The 21,625-nt window shown below is 34.7% G+C and overlaps 1 protein-coding gene across 1 annotated transcript in view; it reads left to right on the top strand.

Moving 5' to 3' along the window:
- The window catches only part of PSME4 (proteasome activator subunit 4), a 100,145-nt gene that overhangs the window by 50,571 nt on the left and 27,949 nt on the right, over positions 1 to 21,625 (top strand). Inside the window, exons 13-29 of the mRNA XM_088841475.1 lie at positions 401 to 465; positions 754 to 904; positions 2,053 to 2,151; positions 2,375 to 2,444; positions 2,909 to 2,976; positions 3,578 to 3,793; positions 4,230 to 4,387; positions 5,620 to 5,715; positions 12,887 to 12,942; positions 14,231 to 14,287; positions 14,629 to 14,684; positions 14,779 to 14,877; positions 16,538 to 16,600; positions 16,874 to 16,969; positions 18,251 to 18,382; positions 20,219 to 20,428; positions 21,480 to 21,616. Of these exons, the coding sequence (XP_088697601.1) occupies positions 401 to 465; positions 754 to 904; positions 2,053 to 2,151; positions 2,375 to 2,444; positions 2,909 to 2,976; positions 3,578 to 3,793; positions 4,230 to 4,387; positions 5,620 to 5,715; positions 12,887 to 12,942; positions 14,231 to 14,287; positions 14,629 to 14,684; positions 14,779 to 14,877; positions 16,538 to 16,600; positions 16,874 to 16,969; positions 18,251 to 18,382; positions 20,219 to 20,428; positions 21,480 to 21,616 (1,829 nt within the window). The remainder of the gene's footprint in view (positions 1 to 400; positions 466 to 753; positions 905 to 2,052; positions 2,152 to 2,374; positions 2,445 to 2,908; positions 2,977 to 3,577; positions 3,794 to 4,229; positions 4,388 to 5,619; positions 5,716 to 12,886; positions 12,943 to 14,230; positions 14,288 to 14,628; positions 14,685 to 14,778; positions 14,878 to 16,537; positions 16,601 to 16,873; positions 16,970 to 18,250; positions 18,383 to 20,218; positions 20,429 to 21,479; positions 21,617 to 21,625) is intronic.

The raw sequence follows: 21,625 nt of genomic DNA on the forward strand, positions 1-21,625 counted from the left end.
AAATCTGTTGAGGAAATTGGCATCATTACTCTCTGGTTTTTTCAGAACTATTTTCTTTATGACATGTATGTTATTACCTTACTTTTGGCATTTAGATGGTTAACTAGTGAGATAATCCTTTATACATGCACAAGCAGTTTGAAAACTGTTACTGATTTTTAAAATATGGCTGCCTGAACTTGTGTTTTTGGCCCTTACAAAATATGTTAATTACTATTTATTTTGGTTCCTGGGAAGTAGATGAGTTATTCTAAGTTGATAGGGGAATTTGGCGCTGTTTCTCACAGTGCTCAGTGTACTAGTGTAGTATTAGACGTATTTTGTAGACTACAGTTGAGTTTTGTTCGGGGGAAAAAATGAAAGCCTATTTAAAAATTTTCTGCATATTGACATGTTACAGGTCGAGCGAGAACTTTGTTCTGCCACAGCTGAATTTGAGGATTTCGTCTTACAGTTTATGGACAGGTAATTAAGTACCTCCGATCTATTTAATGTCTGATAGATATTAAAAAATAACAATGTCCTGTCTCAGCAAAGTTTAGCCTTGCTCTGCATTACAACCTGTATTTAATTACTATGCAAGGATGGTGCTTCTTCTAAGGCTACAAAGGGACAATTGATTTGTGAGCCATGTACAAATGAAATACCTATCGTTTGCATTGTCTTGACAATAGAGATTTATCTAATCAAATCAACCAAAAATGTTAAGCCAGTTTTTAGTTGCTAAAATTTTATTTTCTTTGGGTTATTTAGATGCTTTGGACTCATAGAAAGTAGCACGTTGGAGCAAACAAGAGAAGAGACAGAGACTGAGAAAATGACTCACTTGGAGAGTCTGGTCGAATTAGGTCTGTCTTCTACGTTTAGTACAATCCTCACACAGTGTTCCAAAGAAATATTTATGGTAAGAGTGCATTGCTGCAAAGAGCTAAATTCCAACTTACAGTTTTATTTGATGTTTTAAAAATTGAACTTCAGGTTACTTGTATGCATATCATACCAGCTTCTCCTTTCTTTCCATATTAAAATTTGAAAAAGATGAGGAATTCCTGGCAGTCCAGTAGTTACGATTCCATGCTTCCACTGCATGGGGCATGGGTTCAGTCCCCAGTGGGCAACTAAGATCCCACATGCTGTGTGGTATGGCCAAAATAATAATAATAAATATATGTTAAAAAAGGTATCTTCAAACAGAAACATAAAATGATATATCCATCAGTTGATGAAAATGTAATGAGAGGCTTATGGGAACTTAATTCTGTATTTCCCCTAAGAACTTTGGTTCAATATTTGCTAATTCAGTGCCCACAGCAATTTTGTAGAGCATAACTACTACACATAACAAGAGTTGACTGTGAAGAAACTTTATATATTTTAATTCCTTTGTTTCCATTTCTGTTTCTTCTTTCTCCATCTGAGATTATCATTATGCAGTGTTTATCCTTGTTAAAAGCTAAACAGCCTTACAGCTACATGAGATATTTACTAAGATTCTGTTAGTATAAAGAAGTTAACATAAATAATCTCTTATTTAACTAGAATCTTCTGAAAGGAGTTGGTTATAATTTTCAGCCTTGTCAATCCATGTCTAGAGTTAATTCCTTCATTCAGTAATTAAAATTATCTAATTGTAAAATTAAGTAGAATGCTTCACATCATTTAGAGGAGAGAGAAATACTTATAGTTTGTAGTTGTCCGAATAGCAAACTGTAAATATTAGATACTCTTCAATATTCCCTCTGTTTTAAATTGACCAGCAAGATAATTAAATTCCATTTGCTTCCAGCAGCTTTAGTTTTATGTTCAGCATTTCTATAGCAAATAAAATCTTGCGCCTCAAGTGTTTGGGTCACATTAGGGTCTTGTGCAAAGGCTGTTCATAGACCTGAATGTAATATTATTAAACAAATCTTTATATATTCAGGTGGTTAAATTTTTCCTACTTGATTATTTTTTAGTATAGCCTGAGTAACAGTTTCTTTCATGTTTTAAAAGATGTTTCATTTTTTAAAAAATACTAGACATTTTCATTTTTATATTATCTTTTAATAGGTGGCCCTTCAGAAGGTTTTTAATTTTTCTATTTCACATATATTTGAAACAAGAGTCGCAGGACGCATGGTGGCAGACATGTGCCGTGCTGCAGTCAAGGTGAGTTGGGGTTTTTTGGACCGATGAAGTAGTGAATCAGCAGCCAACAGTTTTGTGTGGTTAATTATTTCAGACATGCTTGTCATTCTTAAAATACACATATTTCTTTCATAGCTGCTTACAGCCCTGTTTGCCTCTGAAAATAGTGCTAGTGTGTACTTGTGACTGTTAAATATTTGTACCTCTCAAAAAAACTTACTTATACAAACAAATATGTTTTCAGTGCTGCCCAGAGGAATCTTTGAAGCTATTTGTTCCCCACTGCTGCAGTGTTATAACTCAGCTAACAATGAGTAAGTCTTAAGGTTATTATCTATATTTATGATTTTGGAAGTTTTTCTTGGTTTCTACAACTCTACTGATGAAAACAGATTCCTTAAGCTGTACAGTGTTTTAATTTTGCAGTTTGGGGTGAAATTGCTTAAAACAAGGTTATCATCCAGATTGACAGGTAGCTTAGAAATTTTACTCTATTAAATTAATGTTTTCATACATACAAGAAACATTCAGAGGTTGCCATAAAAATAAAAGATATTTTGTGAGATGTGAAGGGGCAGGAGTCCTGGTTGGTGTGTATCTTTTGAAAATTGAGTTTCTACCTCCGCTGGAGCAAGCCCAGCTTAACGACAAAAGAATGAAAAGCTTCCTAAAACAGACTTTTCTCAGCTATTAGAAGTATTAAATATGAATATTTTTAAATGATGGATTTCATTGGATGTTGTTTTTTTCCCCTCTGAAACTATTTTGCTATTTTTAGATGATGATGTATTAAATGAAGAAGAGCTAGATAAGGAATTACTATGGAACCTTCAACTTTTGTCTGAGGTATTGTAAATCTATGGAATAAGAAAATATTTCTATGAAAATGTTGAGTTGCTCTGAGGATGTATCCTCTGTTTTTGAAAAATTGACTTCCAAACATGTAAAGTTAGAAAGATTCGGATCTGACTACAAAAAGCAGATAATCCCATTTTCTTGTTTTGAAAGGAGTATGATAATGGTTGACTACTTCATGCCTAATGTTTTTAATTCTAATGTGGATAACTCATTAATTGAAAAGTTTATCAGATTTAGCATCTTCCCCTTCCCCATATTTTAAGTTTGGGCATCAATCAAACTTCAGTTTCCTGTACAGTTTAGTTCAGGAACCAAAGAACAGAGAAATCCAATTAAGTTTTATCTCTTTCAGGTGGTACACCCTTGAAAAGGATGTTACTATGGCACTTAAGAGCCTAAACACAGAAAATGTGTTTTGATATTAAGAGATTCATTGTTAGAATATAATTAAAATGACAATCTTAAAATGAATTAAAGCCATTTTAAGAAATATTGTCACTATTTTAGACAACTTTAGTAGCCAGACATAGACTTTAAATATTGATTCCTGATCTTCTAAACAAAGTATCTTCAAATGTTTTCTTCCTAGATTACTCGAGTGGATGGGAAGAAGTTGCTTCTTTATAGGGAGCAGCTTGTAAAGATTCTCCAAAGAACCCTACATTTAACCTGTAAGCAGGGTTACACTCTGTCTTGTAACCTTTTGCATCACCTTCTTCGTTCTACTACACTTATCTACCCTACCGAGTACTGCAGTGTGCCAGGCGGCTTTGACAAGCCTCCTTCTGAATACTTTCCTATCAAGGCAAGCATTTTCAATAATCTAGGATTCCAGGATATGTTGGGTTATTTTTCTAAGGGATGCAGAGTGTGGGTTTTTCCCCTGTTGTGTACAAAAGTGTTGCTTTTTTAAAATTTCTTTATTTTTAACATAGATTATTAAAACTATTATTAAAATGTTTTAAACTTGAAAAATGTAACTTGAGGGCAGAGTGCAATAATAGTCTCATATAAACTTACTGTTACTGTTTCAGTAAACTCACATTTGAGTGGCTCTTCAGGGAGACCTTTTTTAGGAATGATAATGAAGGAATCATGTGATGTCTAATGTTTTTGTGGTGTGCATTTGTTGCCTTAGGTTTGGTTTACTTATACATTTTCTTTTAAGCCTTTTAAATTATATGTGTATATCCCCCCCCACCCACAACTTCTCAAATTGCTGGTTAAATGCTGTCTTGTAGGACTGGGGTAAACCAGGGGACTTGTGGAATTTGGGGATCCAGTGGCATGTTCCTTCTTCTGAAGAGGTGACTTTCGCCTTCTATCTGTTGGACTCTTTCCTTCAGCCTGAGCTCAGCAAACTCCAGCGTTGCGGGGATGGAGAACTCGAAATGTCTAGGTTAGTTTTCTTTTATAATCAGTTAGTGGTGTATAGTTGTGGACTTAAACATTCTTTTCACAACTCTCCCTCTCTCTGTGGCATATCAGATGTTTTCATTTTCAAGGTGTGTTTTGGATGCCTCCCATAAATGTGATTAGAAAATCATTTAAAATGGTTTATAGTTTAGCAACAGAAAGTTTCTCATAATTAAACATCTGAAGTAGGAAAACTCGGACTTTTTTCTAGTTTACTTTTAGTGCCTTCTGCTTAGCATTTTTACTTGTGCATATTTTGGGAAGAATGAATAAATATGCCTGCTTTGTAAGGAAATGCCTGTTTTTCTAGATTCACTGTAGCTTTTACTGGCTCATTTCTTTTTAGTAATTCATATTTTGGTATTGCTATTACCTAGAGAAATATCCCTAAGATTTTTTTTTTTTCTGTCCCAAAGAGCTTTAACAGCAAACAGTTATTTGAGACTGCTTTGTATATAGTAAGAAAATTAGTATGTATCAAATAACAGGAAATTTTTAATAAGCAAATCCACTAGGAATGGACTTGGAAGAGGAAGAAGTATGATTGACTTATGTCAGCTGTGTGTTGCTCTGAACTGCTTTTTGGAGTAAATGTTTACCTAGTCTATTTTAAAATTTTTGCCATACTGTATGGCTTGCGGGATCTTAGTTCCCTGACCAGGAATTAACCCTGGCCCTCGGCAGTGAAAGTGCCGTGTCCTAACCACTGGACCTCCAGAGCAGTCCCTGTGCTAAGTCACTTCAGTCATGCCTAACTGTGCAACCCCATGGACTGTAGCCCTACAGGCTTCTCTGTCCGTAGGAATTCTTCAGGCAGGAATACTGGAGTGGCTTGCCATGCCCTACTTCATCCATTTTAAAAGATAGACTATAGTAGGGAATCTTCTGTAATAGTTTTCCCTTTTGTTAGTGGTTGTGATCTTTGGATAAACAGGGAATTAGATTTAGAATTGCTTCACAAAGGGCAATTAGTTGTTGTTACTTGTGATTATTTAGATTATTTAAATGTAAGTAGATCTGATATTATCAGTAAATATCTGTTTAATTACCTTGTACTATTAAGTGGGTAAACTGAAAATGTTCATCATTTCTGTGGCTTAATTTTGTATATTCTCACTTGATAAAGTTCTTGTTCACCTTAGACTCTGCAAGCCTTTTTGTTAAATAGAGATTTGGAGTTTTTTCAGATATGAAAATGGTTTTTATTTCTTCTAGAGATGATGTTCTTCAGAGTCTGACTATAGTCCACAACTGTTTAATTGGCTCAGGAAACCTCCTACCTCCATTGAAAGGAGAGCCAGTTACTAACTTGTAAGTAAAGATAACTATTTTATATATTTTGCTGTTTTGCCATTTGGCATATATTTTAAGACTTAGTCACATAATGAGTCACTGGTTCTGTTATTGGTTTGTTTCTGTATAACTTTAACCTTTTGTCATTGTTAGCCTAAAAATAACTGAGGCACAGTTTAGGTATATAAACTTTAGGGCTTTATTCAGATTTTGCATATGGTACTAGGATCGAATAACTTCCAGTGATAATCAGTTGTAAAATATCAACTTACAGCTATTACGTCTGTTAAGTTACTGAGTTAATTGAGATAAATTATTTTTAAAAAGAAAGAAAAGCACTTTTTTTTTTTTTTGGTTTATCACTGGTAAGGATTTTGTAGTAAAAAAAACATGGGGTAGTTTTTTTTTTTTTTTAATAAAAATTTGTTCTCTGTTTTTCATTGAAGTTGAACCTTTGAGACCTACCAAGTTGCTTTTATTAATTCAAGTGCTTTTCAGAGTATTATTATTTTGAATGAATGCCTTGATTTAGTCCATTGTCAGTACTACCATTTATGTTGAAAAGATTAAAATGAAATTATCAATATCCAACTTGTAGGTCACTTACCAAGTATGTAGATGCTAGTCTCAGCATCCCATCTTAGATCATTTTCTCTCAACTCCAATATCTCATTGCTGAGAAAGTTACTGAAAATCACACAAAAATAAGGAAGGAACCCTTGCCCTCTCAGAAGAACATAAGGGGAGAATTATTTGTTGATTTTGCAACAAGAATCTTAAGCTTCAAGGAGTGGTTTTTAAATGGCTTGCTTGTCTTTTCGTGTCCTATATAATTAGTCATTTGGAGTCATACTTTTTTCTTAATTCCCACTTATTTCACTTATCTAAAAACTGTTTCTAGGTACTGAACTTTTTAGATTACTCATTAGATTTAAGAGGGAGAAGTAGGGTCATTTCAGGTGAGGAAATCAATTTTAAATTTGTCTAGAAATTTACTGAATTCTTTTAAAGAAATTTTGTTTTTCATCAAGCTTTATAGTTTGATATAAGAGCAACTTTACCAGAATTCATTTTTTCAAGAGATTTTAAACACTGTTTTAAAGTGAGAGGCCTACAGAAATGGTTTTGATTTTCCTGATGTTCTTTAACAGTATATAATATAGGGAGAACATAACTTAAAGCTAAGGTATACCAAAAAGCTGCTTCACACATCAATATCAGTAAACTTAGTTCTGCTTAAACATGTTGAGAAGTGTGGTCCTTTAATTCAATAGTTTGTCAAAGAACAAAGGCATGTACCTTTTGTGTATGTAATTAGAGGACATTTTAGTGTTGAATGATGATTAGAATACATTGCTGAAGGGTCAGCTCAAGAGGCTTAGAGGTTTCCGTTGAAGTTCATACCAGCATAGAGCCAAGTGCTCTATGTTAGTAAACTGAAGCAAAGTCTTTATCCTCTCTGACTAATGTGGGTCAGGACTAAAGTTCCATATATTTGGTTATTACAAAGCTAGTTAGATTTGTATATAATGAAATGCATTTTCAATAAGGAAAACAGTGCCTAATTATAAAAAGTTTTTAAGACCCCCTTTGCTATATGTTATAAGCTATAAAATTGACATGAATATCCCTTTATAGGTTTGTTTTTTTTTCCAGGAAAGATAATTTAGACTTAAAGTGTGGTGTTTAGGGACTTACCAGATGATGCAGGGGTTAAGAATCTGCCTTCCAATTAAGGGGACATGGGATCCATCCCTGGCTGGGGAACCGAGATCCCGCATGCCATGGGGCTGCAGAACCCATGTTTCTTACCTAGAGAGCCTTCACGCTGCATCCAAGAGCTCTTGTGCCACAACTAAGAACCAACATAGCCATGAATAAATAAATAAATATTTGTTCAACGTGTTGTGTTTTAGAATTTTTCACTGAGTAAAAATTTAACATAAAATATAATGAAGTAATACAAAATTATGTTAATACAAATATGTTTATATATTTTAATGTTTTGATTGTAAATATAAAATCTTTTCTTGTACATTTATTAGCATATAGTAATGAAATAAAATATAAAACAAGGAAAACTTCAATCATTTTAATCCTTGAACGATACACATATTTAGAGTTCTTTGTAGTTACATACACCTACTCAGGGTCATGATTATACAAAGGACAGTCAGAGATGAATGAGCATTTCTTTGCCTTTGAATTGTAAGAAAAGAGAGTTTGTAAAGTCTTCCCTGGGCTTGAATTAGTTTGTAACAGAATTTTTTTTTTTAAACCAACTTCTAACTGGGATCACCTTCATCTGAAATTTTAATTTATTTTGGCAATGTGTGAGTTTTTACATTGACTTTATATAACATTTCACCTTTTTTTTGCAGATAGTAAGATAGTTTTAACCAAAGTATAATAAAACAAAGTTGACCTTTTAAATTTCTAAAACGCTTATCCTAACACAGTCAATAATTATTAAAATCTCTTCAGTGTAAATTGATTTGAAAGAACTAATCAAATAATGTCAGTTGATGGTGCCATTGTTGTGTGATATTAAATCGTACTGCCTAGTGTGAAGAAAGAAGATCTGCAGCATAATTCTTGGAGATGATCAGTAGCAGGTCAATTGGAAACTAGCAGAGGAAAAGAACTCTTTATTTTGGACATGAGTTACTCCAAAGGAGATAGAATAAAATGTACCTAATTGGGGAGAAAAGGAAACACATAACGGTGACCAGTGAGTGCTTTAGTGTAATGCCTGAGATGTCTGAGGAAGTCACTCCTGTTAATGTGACGAGTGACTGTGGTAATTGGCTGTGGTATTGGAGGACATTATGCATTTTCTGAAACACCAGACCAGTTTTTGGAAGCACCAACAGCTCAGTTCTTTTTTTAAAAAAATTAACCTTACATTTTTTCTTACGTAAATCTCAGTTAGGTAAAATATTCTAGCTGCTTTAATTATTTTTTGTCAGATCACTTATTATTAACTTTGTCTTGCACATGTATTAGTAGTATTAGTCTTCTGGCAAATTGCAGCAATAAAAAACCACAAGTTTAGTTTAGTTCTGAATTTTCTGTAAGGAAATCTTAGTTCCTGATAGAGTATATGGGATGGTCTCAAAATCCCATTGTTGACTGAAATAGCTACCACATGTGAAAAACAATTTTCTGTGCTATGTAATTATAGAGACTGAAAAAAGAAAATAAAAAGCTTAGATGAGATGAGTTGATTGTCCTAAGTATCAATTACATACCTAATGGTGTCTACATTGTACTTTTTGGCCTTTTGCATTATAAGGTTACTGAGTATCTTGTACATACTATAAATTTTACTGTTTCAAAGGAAGGATGAAATAAAGGCCTTTGAGGGTAATTAAGAGTAAATTATTTTAGTTCAGTTTGAAATTTCAACAGTTTTGTCAGATCCCAAGGTTACTGAATTAATCTTAAAATGTGACCTCTCTATTTTGCTCTTGGAACCTTTAGTTAATGATTTCATAGAAATATCTGTGATATAATTTATACTCATAGTTCTGCCTTTAAAGGTGTGGAAATTGGGTTATGTCTTTTCAGGGTCATATAGGAATTTTTGACACTTGCCTTTAATCCTCAAATTGTCATTAATTTCTCCTTTTGCAGTCCATTCTTTAGACTCTTAGGTCTAACCAGCTATCGCAGGATGCAAAAAACTAACATCTATAAAAACAGGGTTACTCAAGGTAGAGGAGTCATCATTTTTCATCTCAAATATTTCTTTACTTTGTGCCCCCTTTCCTCTGATAGATCTGTTAAGTCATTCTTAGTTAAATCATTCTTAGGATCCCAGCTTTTACTAACTTTTCACTGGAAAAAAAAAATCATACTTAAGGTCTAAGAGTTGAGACCATTTCATAAATATGTGAAAGGATGTGTTGTTATGCGCTGAGGGGCAGGGCTAGCTAACCTCTCTTGGCACCTCCAGGAAACTACCCAGCTCTGCTGGGGGAGCTGCACACAGGAAAGGAAACAGTTACTACTCCACGGTGAGTAACCCTGTTTTCTCCTTATTTCACCTTCTGACTGTTTTCATTGATTTTTAAAAATTTGTGTGTCAGACATGGAAGTAGTTCTCAGGCTCCAAGTTCATTTTAAACCTAGCGGTATGTAAGACTCTCTTTTTCTTGGCAAACCGTTTGTTCACATGGTAGAGCAGGAGCCAGCCTTTGATTTGTGTTTGATTGCCAGTGCCCAGGATTGAACAGGATCACAGAACACAGAAGTAGGTCAGTTGTCTGCTGTGAAACACTTGTTACCTTGAGGGGGGATAAAAGGATCTGTTAGTGGCTTGGCTTTTATACATTTTATGTTTGTTTTCATTTGGGAGGGGAGGGAGTTTGGGGAAGGGTAGGCTGTTCTTCCACTTACAGACAGGAAGAATTATTGTTTGCAGTTGTTCTATGACAGTTCAGCTAGCTTTCATTTGCGTATTTGATTTGTATTGTATATTTTGTTCTTATGTTATTAGTCATTTCTTCCTTTTTCACCATCCTTTCTTTCCCACCAGTGATTATTTTCATAGTTCTACTCTAATCAGATCTAAAGATTGTCATCCTGTGGTACAAATAACATAGTTGTAGAAAACTTTGTTTTTTAAGTGGTGCAAATATTAAACACATTTTGTTATAAATTAGGTGGCTTTGTGGTACTGTGTAGTTGCTGAGAACCTGATTTAACTTGATTATTATTGTATAGTTAATATTATTTATAATATGCTGTGTTGAAATTATTTGCCAGAATTTTATTTTTATATTACTGTTTGTAAAAATGAACCAATGAATGAGTAGAATGAATTTCACTTGAGGTGGGGGAGTCATGGTATTTGATTTAAATTATATGTATTGTTACTATAGTATTTAATCAGAATGCAGATCTATAATTATTGATGGCACTTTAAATCTACTTGGCAAAGATTATGTACATAACTAAAAGTTACAAGAGCAGTTTTAAGTATGGGAGAGTACAGCCCAGCACACATAGACTTAAAATGTAGTAGCCACAAAGAGATACGAGTCTTATTTGAGTAACGGAGAGAGATTTCTTTTAGAAAATTCTTCTTTTAAACAAAGATCAGAAGAAATATTTAATATAAATATTTGTATTGCGAAACATTCAGTGTAAAAGGTGTCAGTACAATCAGTTTAATTAATTTGTTAGATAAGAGATCAATTAAAGCTGAATCTTAGATAAATAAGCATAAAAGAAACTTCAGATGGATAAAAACAAAGCTGAAATATATGTCTAAACAGATGCCTTTATGCACATGAGATATGTAAGATGTGTTTTAATTCAGGTTTTAAAAGTAAAAGCTGAAGCCTTTCTAATTTAAATATTTTAAAATCCCATACAGGTTGATATGTTTTAAATAATTGTGTAATAAGTGATAGTATTTTTTCAATTTTCTGATAGGGAAACAGTTCAGAGTGATAGGTGGATTTTTACAGTTAGCATTGGGACCCTTAGATGAGACTTGTTTTTAAATGTAGTTACAGTGTAATTGGCGGTAGCAGAGTCAGAAAGGCATATTAAAAAAACATTTCGGATTCCTAACTGATAGCCTTTTGTTTGCTTGTGTGTTTGATACAGTACAAAAATTTTCAGGATAGTTTATTATAGAGATTGCTTTTTAAAAACTCATTTGTTAAGAGTAATTTTGTGACAATAATTAGAATGCATGCTTGGTTCAATATTATGTGGTACTAGGTATGGGTTGGGCAAGGTACAGTTGTACGTTTGTTAGCAACAAGGAGGAGACCTGTGTTCTCCTGTGATACCTTGTGACAAGTACTTCCCCTGCTCTGTGGGGGTGGGGATTAACAGTTTTATGCCTAATGCTTGTTACTATTTGAGCACAGCCTATCTCTTTCTTGGTGAAATCTAATTTCAGGAAAGATGTTGAATTCCCCTTGAAGTTCACTGTGAAAGAATCTGATCTTATTTTTTACTGACTAGACTCTGTATGCATATATATTTTTCAATCACACATATTTTTACAGTGTTCAAGTTTGCACGCTGTTGCCAAAAGTTGAAACTTTATGGAGTGAAAACAAGATTTTAAGAACAATTTGAATTTGAACTTGAAATTCTCTGAAAAGCAAATTAACATTTTATATTAACTATTACCATTCTTTGTTTATATTCTGTAGACTTGGTTTTGAAACTTGAGACAGTACTGTTGCCGTCCTAGGCACTACATCATGGCAAGGAACATAGTTAAATAATTGAGTTTTAGTAATCTTAATGTTATTACCCATTTAGATAAATCCCAGAATCCATAGCAACCAATTATTAGGATAGAGATAACTTAGTTCAACTTAAAAAAAAAATACAGTATCGGTGGGGGGTGTTGATTTAAAAGTGTTTTTCTTCTTTACAAGTAATACTTCATGAATTACAAGCAATAATTATAAAACCTCTATTTATTACTAATTAGCCCTATATAGGATACGCTTATCTCATGTTTCCTTGGTAATTTGCTCCTTTCCTTAGAAAGTATTAAAGTCTTTGTTTATAAAAAGTTATTGAATTGAATCATATTTTGAAATAAAATGTTTTTCATTAAAGAAAATTTATATTTCAGTTATAAAAATTCATATTCCCCTGTAGAATCTGTCCTTAGGTACCTAAAATGTGACTTTGAATGTAGTATTTTTACATCTGAACATCTTCAGAAGTAGTGGTATTTTATTGCAGATGTTAGGAGAGATCACTTTAGCTGGTTGTAAGAGGAAGAGTAATGATTATCTAAAGAAGCTTGTCTGCTATATATTTTACAGTAAAGTTTGATGGTGATTTTTTTGGTGTTTATTTTAACCATTATTATAACATTGAAAGTTACTTTTCCTTGTATAAATGTTTATCATCAGTCTTAAGCTTTTACACTTGTATATTGAGTATCAGTGTTATGTTCATTTGGGCAGTGAATCCCCCCCTAAAGTCATTACATTTAATTAACATTTTTTTGAAGATGAATAATACTGTACTTACTGAAACAGATAGACCGTTAGTCTTCAGAAGGCTAGAGTAAAGACTTGAAGTGTTGAAGATGAGAGATATGTTAAAGATGATCATCTAAACATTCTAGCAATGACATTTTTCCCTTTAAACCTCCTTTTTGGTATTGTTAATAAATACAGGCATTCTTGTCTTTATACAGGGTACCAAGTATGGTGTCCTTGGAAGAGACAAAGTTATATACTGGACTTGAATATGGTATGTGAATCCTAATCTTAGTAAATCTGTGTGGATTATTTTCATCAGTTATTTTGTAAGAGTTAAGATGGGATAATTCTGTAGTTAAAACTTTCCTAGTCTCTTTTATATGTAAAATGAATATTCAGTTCAGTTCAGTCGCTCAGTCGTGTCCGACTCTTTGCGACCCCATGAATCACAGCACGCCAGGCCTCCCTGTCCATCACCAACTCCCGGAGTTCACTCACACTCATGTCCATTGAGTCGGTGATGCCATCCAGCCATCTCATTCTCTGTCGTCCCCATCTCTTCCCACCCCCAATCCCTCCCAGCATCAGGGTCTTTTCCAGTGAGTCAACTCAGTTGCATGAAGTGGCCAAAGTATTGGTGTTTCAACTTTAGCATCAGTTCTTCCAATGAACACCCAGGATTGATCTCCTTTAGAATGGACTGGTTGGATCTCCTTGCAGTCCAGGGGACTCTCAAGAGTCTTCTCCAGCACCACAGTTCAAAAGCATCAATTCTTCGGTGACTAATTACACAACATTATCTTTGCTTTTTCTGGAGAAAGTGAGGAATTATTATATAAAGAATAGCCATTAAAGGATAGATGCTTTCTGTGTGCAAAGGGAGACTTCCATATATCGTAATGCTCATTTATGGTTAGAATTGTTATTTTATACTTGAGCTAAACCTTTATATATTCAATTTATGCAAAACATTTTGCATTAATTTAATGTTCTGAATCTAACATTAATTAATTTAGCACACTTCCTTATTGCTGGATTAACATTAGAGTTCATTGCATATATTAATTAATTAGATGTAATTTTTGTTTGTTTAATTTGGGTCACCACAACTGGTTAAAGAATCTTATGCGTTTTTGGTCCATAATTAGTGACTAGAGCCTTTAAAATACTGGCAAAGACAGTTTTGTCTCCCTCCCTGCCTGCCTAATAATAAAGGTTTATAAGCAGGTTCTTGTAACTGTGCAGGTTTTAAAAGATATTCTGTATCATGCCAAGCTACCAGCCAACTATGATAACTATGATAGACCCATTTTTTTAAAAATTTTTATTGGTGGTATAGTTGCAATTAATTTACAGTGTTGTATTAATTTGAAGTATACAGCAAAGTGAATCGGTTACACATATGTATCTACTTTTTTTAGATTCTTTTCCATATACAGACCCATTTGTTTTCTTCCTGGATACTTTATCTCTTCTTGACATAACTGTTAATATAAACTTCAAAGCTCTGGGCTGCATTCCGTGTGTGTAAAATGCCTTTTCTCATTTTTTAAAAATAGATCTATCCAGAGAGAACTACCGAGAAACAATTGCTAGGGTCATAAGGAAACTTCTTAGTAAGTACATACATGTATTTAACTAATTTTTTTTTAATTTATTTATTTTTTATTGGAGGCAAATTATTTTACAATATTATATTGGTTGGTTTTGCCATACATTGACATGAATTCGCCCCGGGTGTACATGAGTTCCCCCTCCTGAACCCTCCTCCCACCTCCCTTCTCCCTTTATCCTCCCCCTGGGTCATCCCCGCACGCCAGCCCCAAACATCCTTTAAAAATTATAAATGGTGAGAATATCAGGTGGTGGGTTTTTTTTTTCCGTTCTTTTATAGTATATCAGGAGTCCTATGGTAATTTAAAATATTTTAACAAAAATTCTTTTCCTCCTATTATAGACCACATACTTAATAATTCAGAAGATGATACCAAGTCCTTGTTTCTTATCATAAAGGTACAATTGTTATTTATACAGTTGCATGGTTGTTAATATGACCAAATTTGATGTGACAACTCATAAATATAAAATTTGAAATTCTTTGGCACAGATTATTGGAGACCTTTTGCAGTTCCAAGGATCTCACAAGCATGAATTTGACTCTCGTTGGAAAAGCTTTAACCTAGTAAAGAAATCAATGGAAAATCGGGTCAGTATTTTCACCTAAAACTCAGAATTTATTTTAAAGGTATATAATATTGATAAAACCACCTAATTTAATTTAGCATTTGTTCAGCATACAGAGGAAGTTTCCCTGTAAGTAAAAATAGTAGATTTTCAAATACTATATCCTGGTATAATCAAAAGGATCCTGGAAATAAATGTACTTTACTGAAACCTCTTCTGTCAATTTCCATGCTAGTCTCTGAACGCTCAATGGCAGTTTGGAGTATGATAACTTGGCAACCACATTCTCGCTATCATATTAGAACCTGCTGCTGCTGCTAAGTCGCTTCAGTTGCGTCCGACTCTGTGCAACCCCATAGACGGCAGCCCACCAGGCTCCGCCGTCCCTGGGATTCTCCAGGCAAGAACACTGGAGTGGGTTGCCATTTCCTTCTCCAAAGCATGAAAGTGAAAAGTGAAAGTGAAGTCACTCATTTGTGACCCTATGGACTGCAGCCCACCAGGCTCCTCCGTCCATGGGATTTTCCAGGCAGAAGTACTGGAGTAGGGATGAAAAGTAGGAATTGCCCATAGGCATGAATTTAAAGCATTGTGTTTTATTTAATCTTAATTGGTTCTCCAAGAGAGATCAATATAAGATCTCCTGGGAGCACGGAAGAAAGGATAACTTAAATCAGCCATTTGATGATCGTAGCACAGTTCTTCATTGGAAGACTTTTTCTGGAAATTGAGACTAAAGGTTTTATGAGTTCGTTGTTTAGGCATGGGGTACTACATATTTTAAACAAAGAGATTGACATGGGAAAAGGCAGGGAGATGTACCAACATGGCATGCCTTAGGGACCAGTAGTTGTGGGTAAGAGTGGCAGGAGGTAAACTAGGTCAGTTCTAGTTTTGTCCCAAGAATGTGCTTCAGTTTTACATTCAGCAGTGGGGAAGTCATTAAAAGTTCTTAAGTAGATCTGATGTGAATATTGAAAGGATCAATATTCAATTCAGTGGATTTTAGAAAGCTCTGCCACTGCTGTAAGAATAAGCAGTAGGCAAACAAACCTGGAAGTCAAGAGACTTTAGTAATAGTTCAGATGGGAAAGCGTAGCTTGCGCTAGGGTGGAGGTAAGGGGATTTGAAAATGAAAGAATTGGTGGGGGCTTGATAACCAATGAGATAAAGTGTAAAAGAGGAATCTGGGTTCCAGACTTCTTCCTTTAGTGACTGGGTAGAAGATTGGGGGTAGGGCAAAACGTAAAAGATAATTTTTACAAAAGTAAAAGATGTTATGTTCTATAGTAAACATACACAATTACGCAGAAAGGCTATTTATAAATGTAGTAGAGTCAATAACTTTTCTTAGTGGGCTGGTGTTATATTTAGAGTATTAGTATTGTATTTGGCTGAATAAAGACCAGCTGCATTGATCTCCCACACATGGATTTGTTAATAAATCATCAGAAAAAGTGGGTGTTGGATGAGCTATTTAAAGGGAATATTTCTACAATTAGCCATAAAATTAATTGAAATAATATATTTTAAAATATGTCTCATATTATTTTAGAATAAGTGAAATACCTCCACTACCCACAAGCCCTTCCTGTACCTTCTTTGAGCTAATTTTTTGTTAAGGGATTCAGAGGACCCCATTGTTGAGGCATTCATGAAGTGTTTGCTGCTCTGTTTTTCAGCTCCATGGGAAAAAACAACATATCAGAGCACTACTGATTGACAGAGTAATGTTGCAGCATGAGGTAAATAGCTTCCTAAAGTCAAGATACCTTTTGCGGGGAGGGGCATGCCTTGCATGCCGCTTGTGAGACCTCAGTTCACCAGCTCGGGATTCAACCTGAGCCACAGCAGTGAAAACCTGGAATCCTAACCTAGGCCACCAAGGAACTCGCCATGATGACTTTTTTAAAATGACAGTTTTTCAGATACATATTTAATTATTGGTGTTACATCATAATTAAATGAACTTTTACTAAAAACTTTGAGATTTGATTTACACCGGTCTCTTTTTGTAGCTGCGAACACTAACTGTTGAGGGTTGCGAATACAAAAAGATACATCAGGATATGATTAGAGATCTTCTTCGTTTATCTACAAGTTCATACAGTCAGGTAAGGCTAGTCCAAACACTTCTGGGCGCATTCCCCTCTTACCCGTTTTGTAACACTCAATCTAAAGTATCCCCATTTTGAGGAAGGGATAGTTAGGGAGTTTGGGAATGTCATGTACACACTGCTGTATTTAAAATGGATAACCAACAAGGATCTACTGTAAAACACGTGGAACTCTGTTCAATGTTACGTGGCAGAATGGATGGGAGGGAATTTTGGGCAGAGTGGATACATGTACATGTATGGCTGAGTGCCTTTGCTGCCTACCTAAAACTGTCACAACACTGTTAATCAGCTACACTCTGATATAGTATAAAAAGTTTTTTTTTTAAAATTAAGTATCCCCATTTTAACGAGGGGGTTTAAATAATTTATTAGCATCAAAAGTTTATGTTTTAAATTACAAATATATTCAAATTAGTTTTGCTTCTCTTTTTAAAATAACATTTATTTTTGCTGTTTATAATTGCTTCTCAAAAATTTTTTTTGAAAAATATAACTAAAGTAGATAATGCTAGTGTGGCTAGTGTAATGTTAATACGACTTAAATACCACTTAAATCATGTAATTCTTCTGTGGCATTATGCTAGAGTTTAGGAAGCTGATACCATGTAAATGGTGGGGTGCATCCTTTTATGTAGCATGGGACCAAAAATTCATAAGAGATTTATATACAGCCAATGAGTCTGTAAATTAGGAAACCATTCTAACCCAGAAATTTTGCGTGAAGTATTATTTTTAAAAGTTTGAAAAATGTACAGTGTATTGCTTTTTACTATAATGAGCTGTTGTTCATTATTGTTTAGCTGATTCATGGGTTATGAATTTATACTGAATATTTTGTTTGGGTTCAGAATATGTGGCCTATACCTAAGGTTTGCATTAAAAAGTTTAAGTTGTTTTGTGTTTTGGAAAGTCTTTGATTTTCCTCATGTAAACACAAAAGACAGTCTGACTCTTCTCATTAAGAATAACTCAGAATAAAATGTTTAATAGTCTACTGATTATGTTACTGAACAAATGCATATTGGTTCCATTCAGTGTCTCTTTTACCAAAAATGTTTGAACGAGTGTAACTTAAACTTTGGATGTAGTTGGTAGTAGTTTGCTTTCCTTCTGATAAAAAGATTATTTACTCGTTTTTGTTATGTGCTTTGGTATATTTTTCTCTTATTACAACAGCATGTGAATTACTACTGCTTTGTTTTAATCATTCATATGGAATTTTTTTTGTAGTTTTTCTAAAATTTAATAAACTTCTATTTGTAACTCTTTCTTTAGGTCAGAAATAAGGCCCAGCAAACATTTTTTGCTGCCTTGGGAGCATATAACTTCTGTTGCAGAGATATCATTCCCTTGGTTTTGGGGTTCTTACGACCTGATAGACAAGATGTCACTCAGCAGCAGTTCAAGGTATAATGTTTTTGTTTTTACTACAGAGTTTTTCAACTGTGGAGAAAAGTTGAAAGAATTTCACAGTAATGGAATTGCTGACCCCCAAGGCAGGTATCTAATTCAAGAGGGTTGTAGACAGTCTAACTCATTGGGTGATATGTTGTTGAAAGCAGTTTAAATGGACAAAACCAGACAGGTCTGCTGCTGCTGCTGCTGCTAAGTCACTTTAGTTGTGTCCGACTCTGTGCGACCCCATAGACAGCAGCCGACCAGGCTCCCCCATCCTTGGGATTCTCCAGGCAAGAACACTGGAGTGGGTTGCCATTTCCTTTTCCAATGTGTGAAAGTGAAAAGTGAAAGTGAAGTCGCTCAGTTGTGTCCGACTAGTAGTGACCCCATGGACTGCAGCCCACCAGGCTCCTCTGTCCATGCGATTTTCTAGGCAAGAGTACTGGAGTGGCTTGCCATTGCCTTCTCCGCCAGACAGGTCAAGTAAGATTAAAATTGGAAACTGTCTGTGAAGTCAGTAAAATCAAAGTTACAGTGACCTTATAAAAACTATAAAGAGGATTAGAGTCCAAGGTGGTTAAGAAGCCAGATTGGAATTGTGAATGTTTCAGGAAATAAAAGGATTTGATCCTAATAGCTCTTTTTTATTAAAATGCATGCATATTTAGTCACTCAGTCATGTCTCACTCTTTGCGACCCTATAGAGTGTAATCCACTAGGCACCTTTGTCCATGGGATTTCTCAGGCAAGAATATTTAGAGTGGGTTGCCGTTTCCTCCTCAAGGGAATCTTCCCAACCCAGGGATTGAACCTGCATCTCCTGTGTATCCTGCATTGCAGGCAGTCTTTGCTCACTGAGCCTTTGAGGAAGTCCTCAGTAAAATAGGGTACCTTAAAAAGGGGTATCTGCTGTCAACAGAATCATTTTGATTAATTGAACTCCTATTTGTTGTTGTTCAGTTACTCAGTTGTGTCTGACTGTGACCCCACGAACTGCAGCTCGCCAGGCTTCCCTGTCCTTCACCGTCTCCCAGAGCTTGCTCATACTCATGTCCTTTGAGTCAGTGATGCCATCCAACCATCTCATCCTCTGTCATCCCTTTCTTCTGTCTTCCATCCTTCCCAGCATCAGGATCTCTTCTAATGAATCAGCTCTATGCATCAGGTGGCCAAAGTATTGGAGCTTCAGCTTCAGCATCAATCCTTCCAATGAATATTTAAGATTGATTTCCTTTAGAATGGACTGCTTTAATCTCCTTGCAGTTCAAGGAATTCTCAAGAGTCTTCTCCAACACCACAGTTCAAAAGCATCAATTCTTTGGCACTCAGCCTTCTTTATGGTCCAACTCTCAGATCCATACATCAGTACTGGAAAAACAATAGCTTTGACTGTACGGACCTTATTATTATTAATAAAAAGTATGCAGTGTAATTAAGTAACCTAATTTTTATATAATTAGGGAGATACTTGGCAACCAGATTTAACTACTATTTTTTTAAGTACTCCAGACATTGTACCCTAAAATGCAAAGAGTGACAGATTTCACAGCCTCTGTAGTAGCAGAGAATTAGAATGGAAGCTAATATCCTTAAAAGCAAATCTTTACATTTCTATACTAATAGCTGTTCTTTGAGCCAACCATCTGTTAAATGACTTAGACAGGATTGCACTTAAGTGTCAAGTTCAGATCTCTATAAAAGTAACATGTTAAATGTGTGAACCTGTTTTACTAACCAACACCAAGCATTTAAATAATTAATGTTGAGTAGATTTGAAAACAACATGTAGGTTTGTTGGCTACAACTAAACAGTGCCTTAGATCTCATCTTCATTTTTTCCTGCAGGGTGCCTTGTATTGTCTCCTTGGAAATCACAGTGGTGTATGCTTGGCAAACCTTCATGATTGGGACTGTATTGTACAGACTTGGCCGGCAATTGTTTCTTCTGGGCTTAGCCAAGCAATGTCCCTGGAAAAGCCATCAATAGTGAGGCTATTTGATGATCTTGCAGAAAAGATTCATCGGCAATATGAAACAATTGGCTTGGACTTCACAGTAAGCAAAATCATTTTTTAAATTCAAACTTTAGTGCAAACACTGCTTTGTTAAAATACTATGATTTTTCTTGTCTGTTTTTCAGTGATCATTTTCTTGGCATTTGATTTTTTTTTTTTTTTAAACATTTGTTTTCTCTTTCCTTTTAATGCTGTAGTGATCATTACTATAAATGGCAGGGAGAAGTAGAAAGTTGAAGCATGGCCAGGAGAGACCTGGGTGGTTTTCTACCAAGAGGCCACAAAGTATATTACATTGTTGGCATTTGCCATTATTCCCTGTATGTCTGTGGCCTCATTTTTCTGAGAGTTGGTTCTGTTTTATGAAGTCAGTTTTACTAGTCAAAGTCATAGAAGATTGACTACAGGGTTCATAATTTATAGTGAAGATTAAAATTGGATGATTTGACAAATGATAAAGTAAGTATCAGGTTCAGTAGAGCTAAGATGAGTATGCAGAACAGATTATAATCTAAAAATTTTCAAATGACTATTTACATACCCAACAGAATTGGGGATGGGTAAGAGATGTGAGTACAGTTGAATCCCCCTCTTTTCTGAAGTTATTTTGTTTTACATCTATCCTCAGTTTTAAAAACCACTGCTGTAAATGTATACCTTTTTTGCAAAATATAATGTTACTATTTGTAACTGTCAGATTATACTTTCTTTTTAAAAAATTTTTTTAAATTTGAGATGTAATTCACATACAAAAACCTTTTTAACAAAACAGTTGTGTGCTTATAATCACAATAGTCTATTCTCAGGGTTGTACAACCATCAGTACTCTAATTCTGGAACATTATAATTACTCAAATAAAGAAACCTTATACCCAATGATAGTTGCTTCCCATTTCCCCATACCCCGAGGCCCTGGAAACTACTGACTTGCTCTTTTTCTCTGTTAATTTGCCTATTATGGACATTACATGTAAATGGAATTATGCAATTTGTGGCCAGTTATGTCTGGCTTCTGTCACTTAGCGTAATGTTAAGATTTATCCACGGTATGTCCATACTTCATTTTCTTCCTGGCTTTTCTTTTTAATAAGATTCCAAAGTCATGTGTTGGAATAGCAGAATTACTTCAACAATCAAAAAACCCCTCTATCAACCAGACAATGCTTAGCTCAGAAGAAATTAAAGAAGGACTTAAACGCCAACAAGAGAGGAATGTTGATGCCCTGAGGTAATTATT

Source organism: Moschus berezovskii, chromosome 11 (genome assembly GCF_049115385.1).
Source record: "Moschus berezovskii isolate FMDL1 chromosome 11, NW_MosBer_1.0, whole genome shotgun sequence".
NCBI classification, from domain to species: Eukaryota; Metazoa; Chordata; class Mammalia; order Artiodactyla; family Moschidae; genus Moschus; species Moschus berezovskii.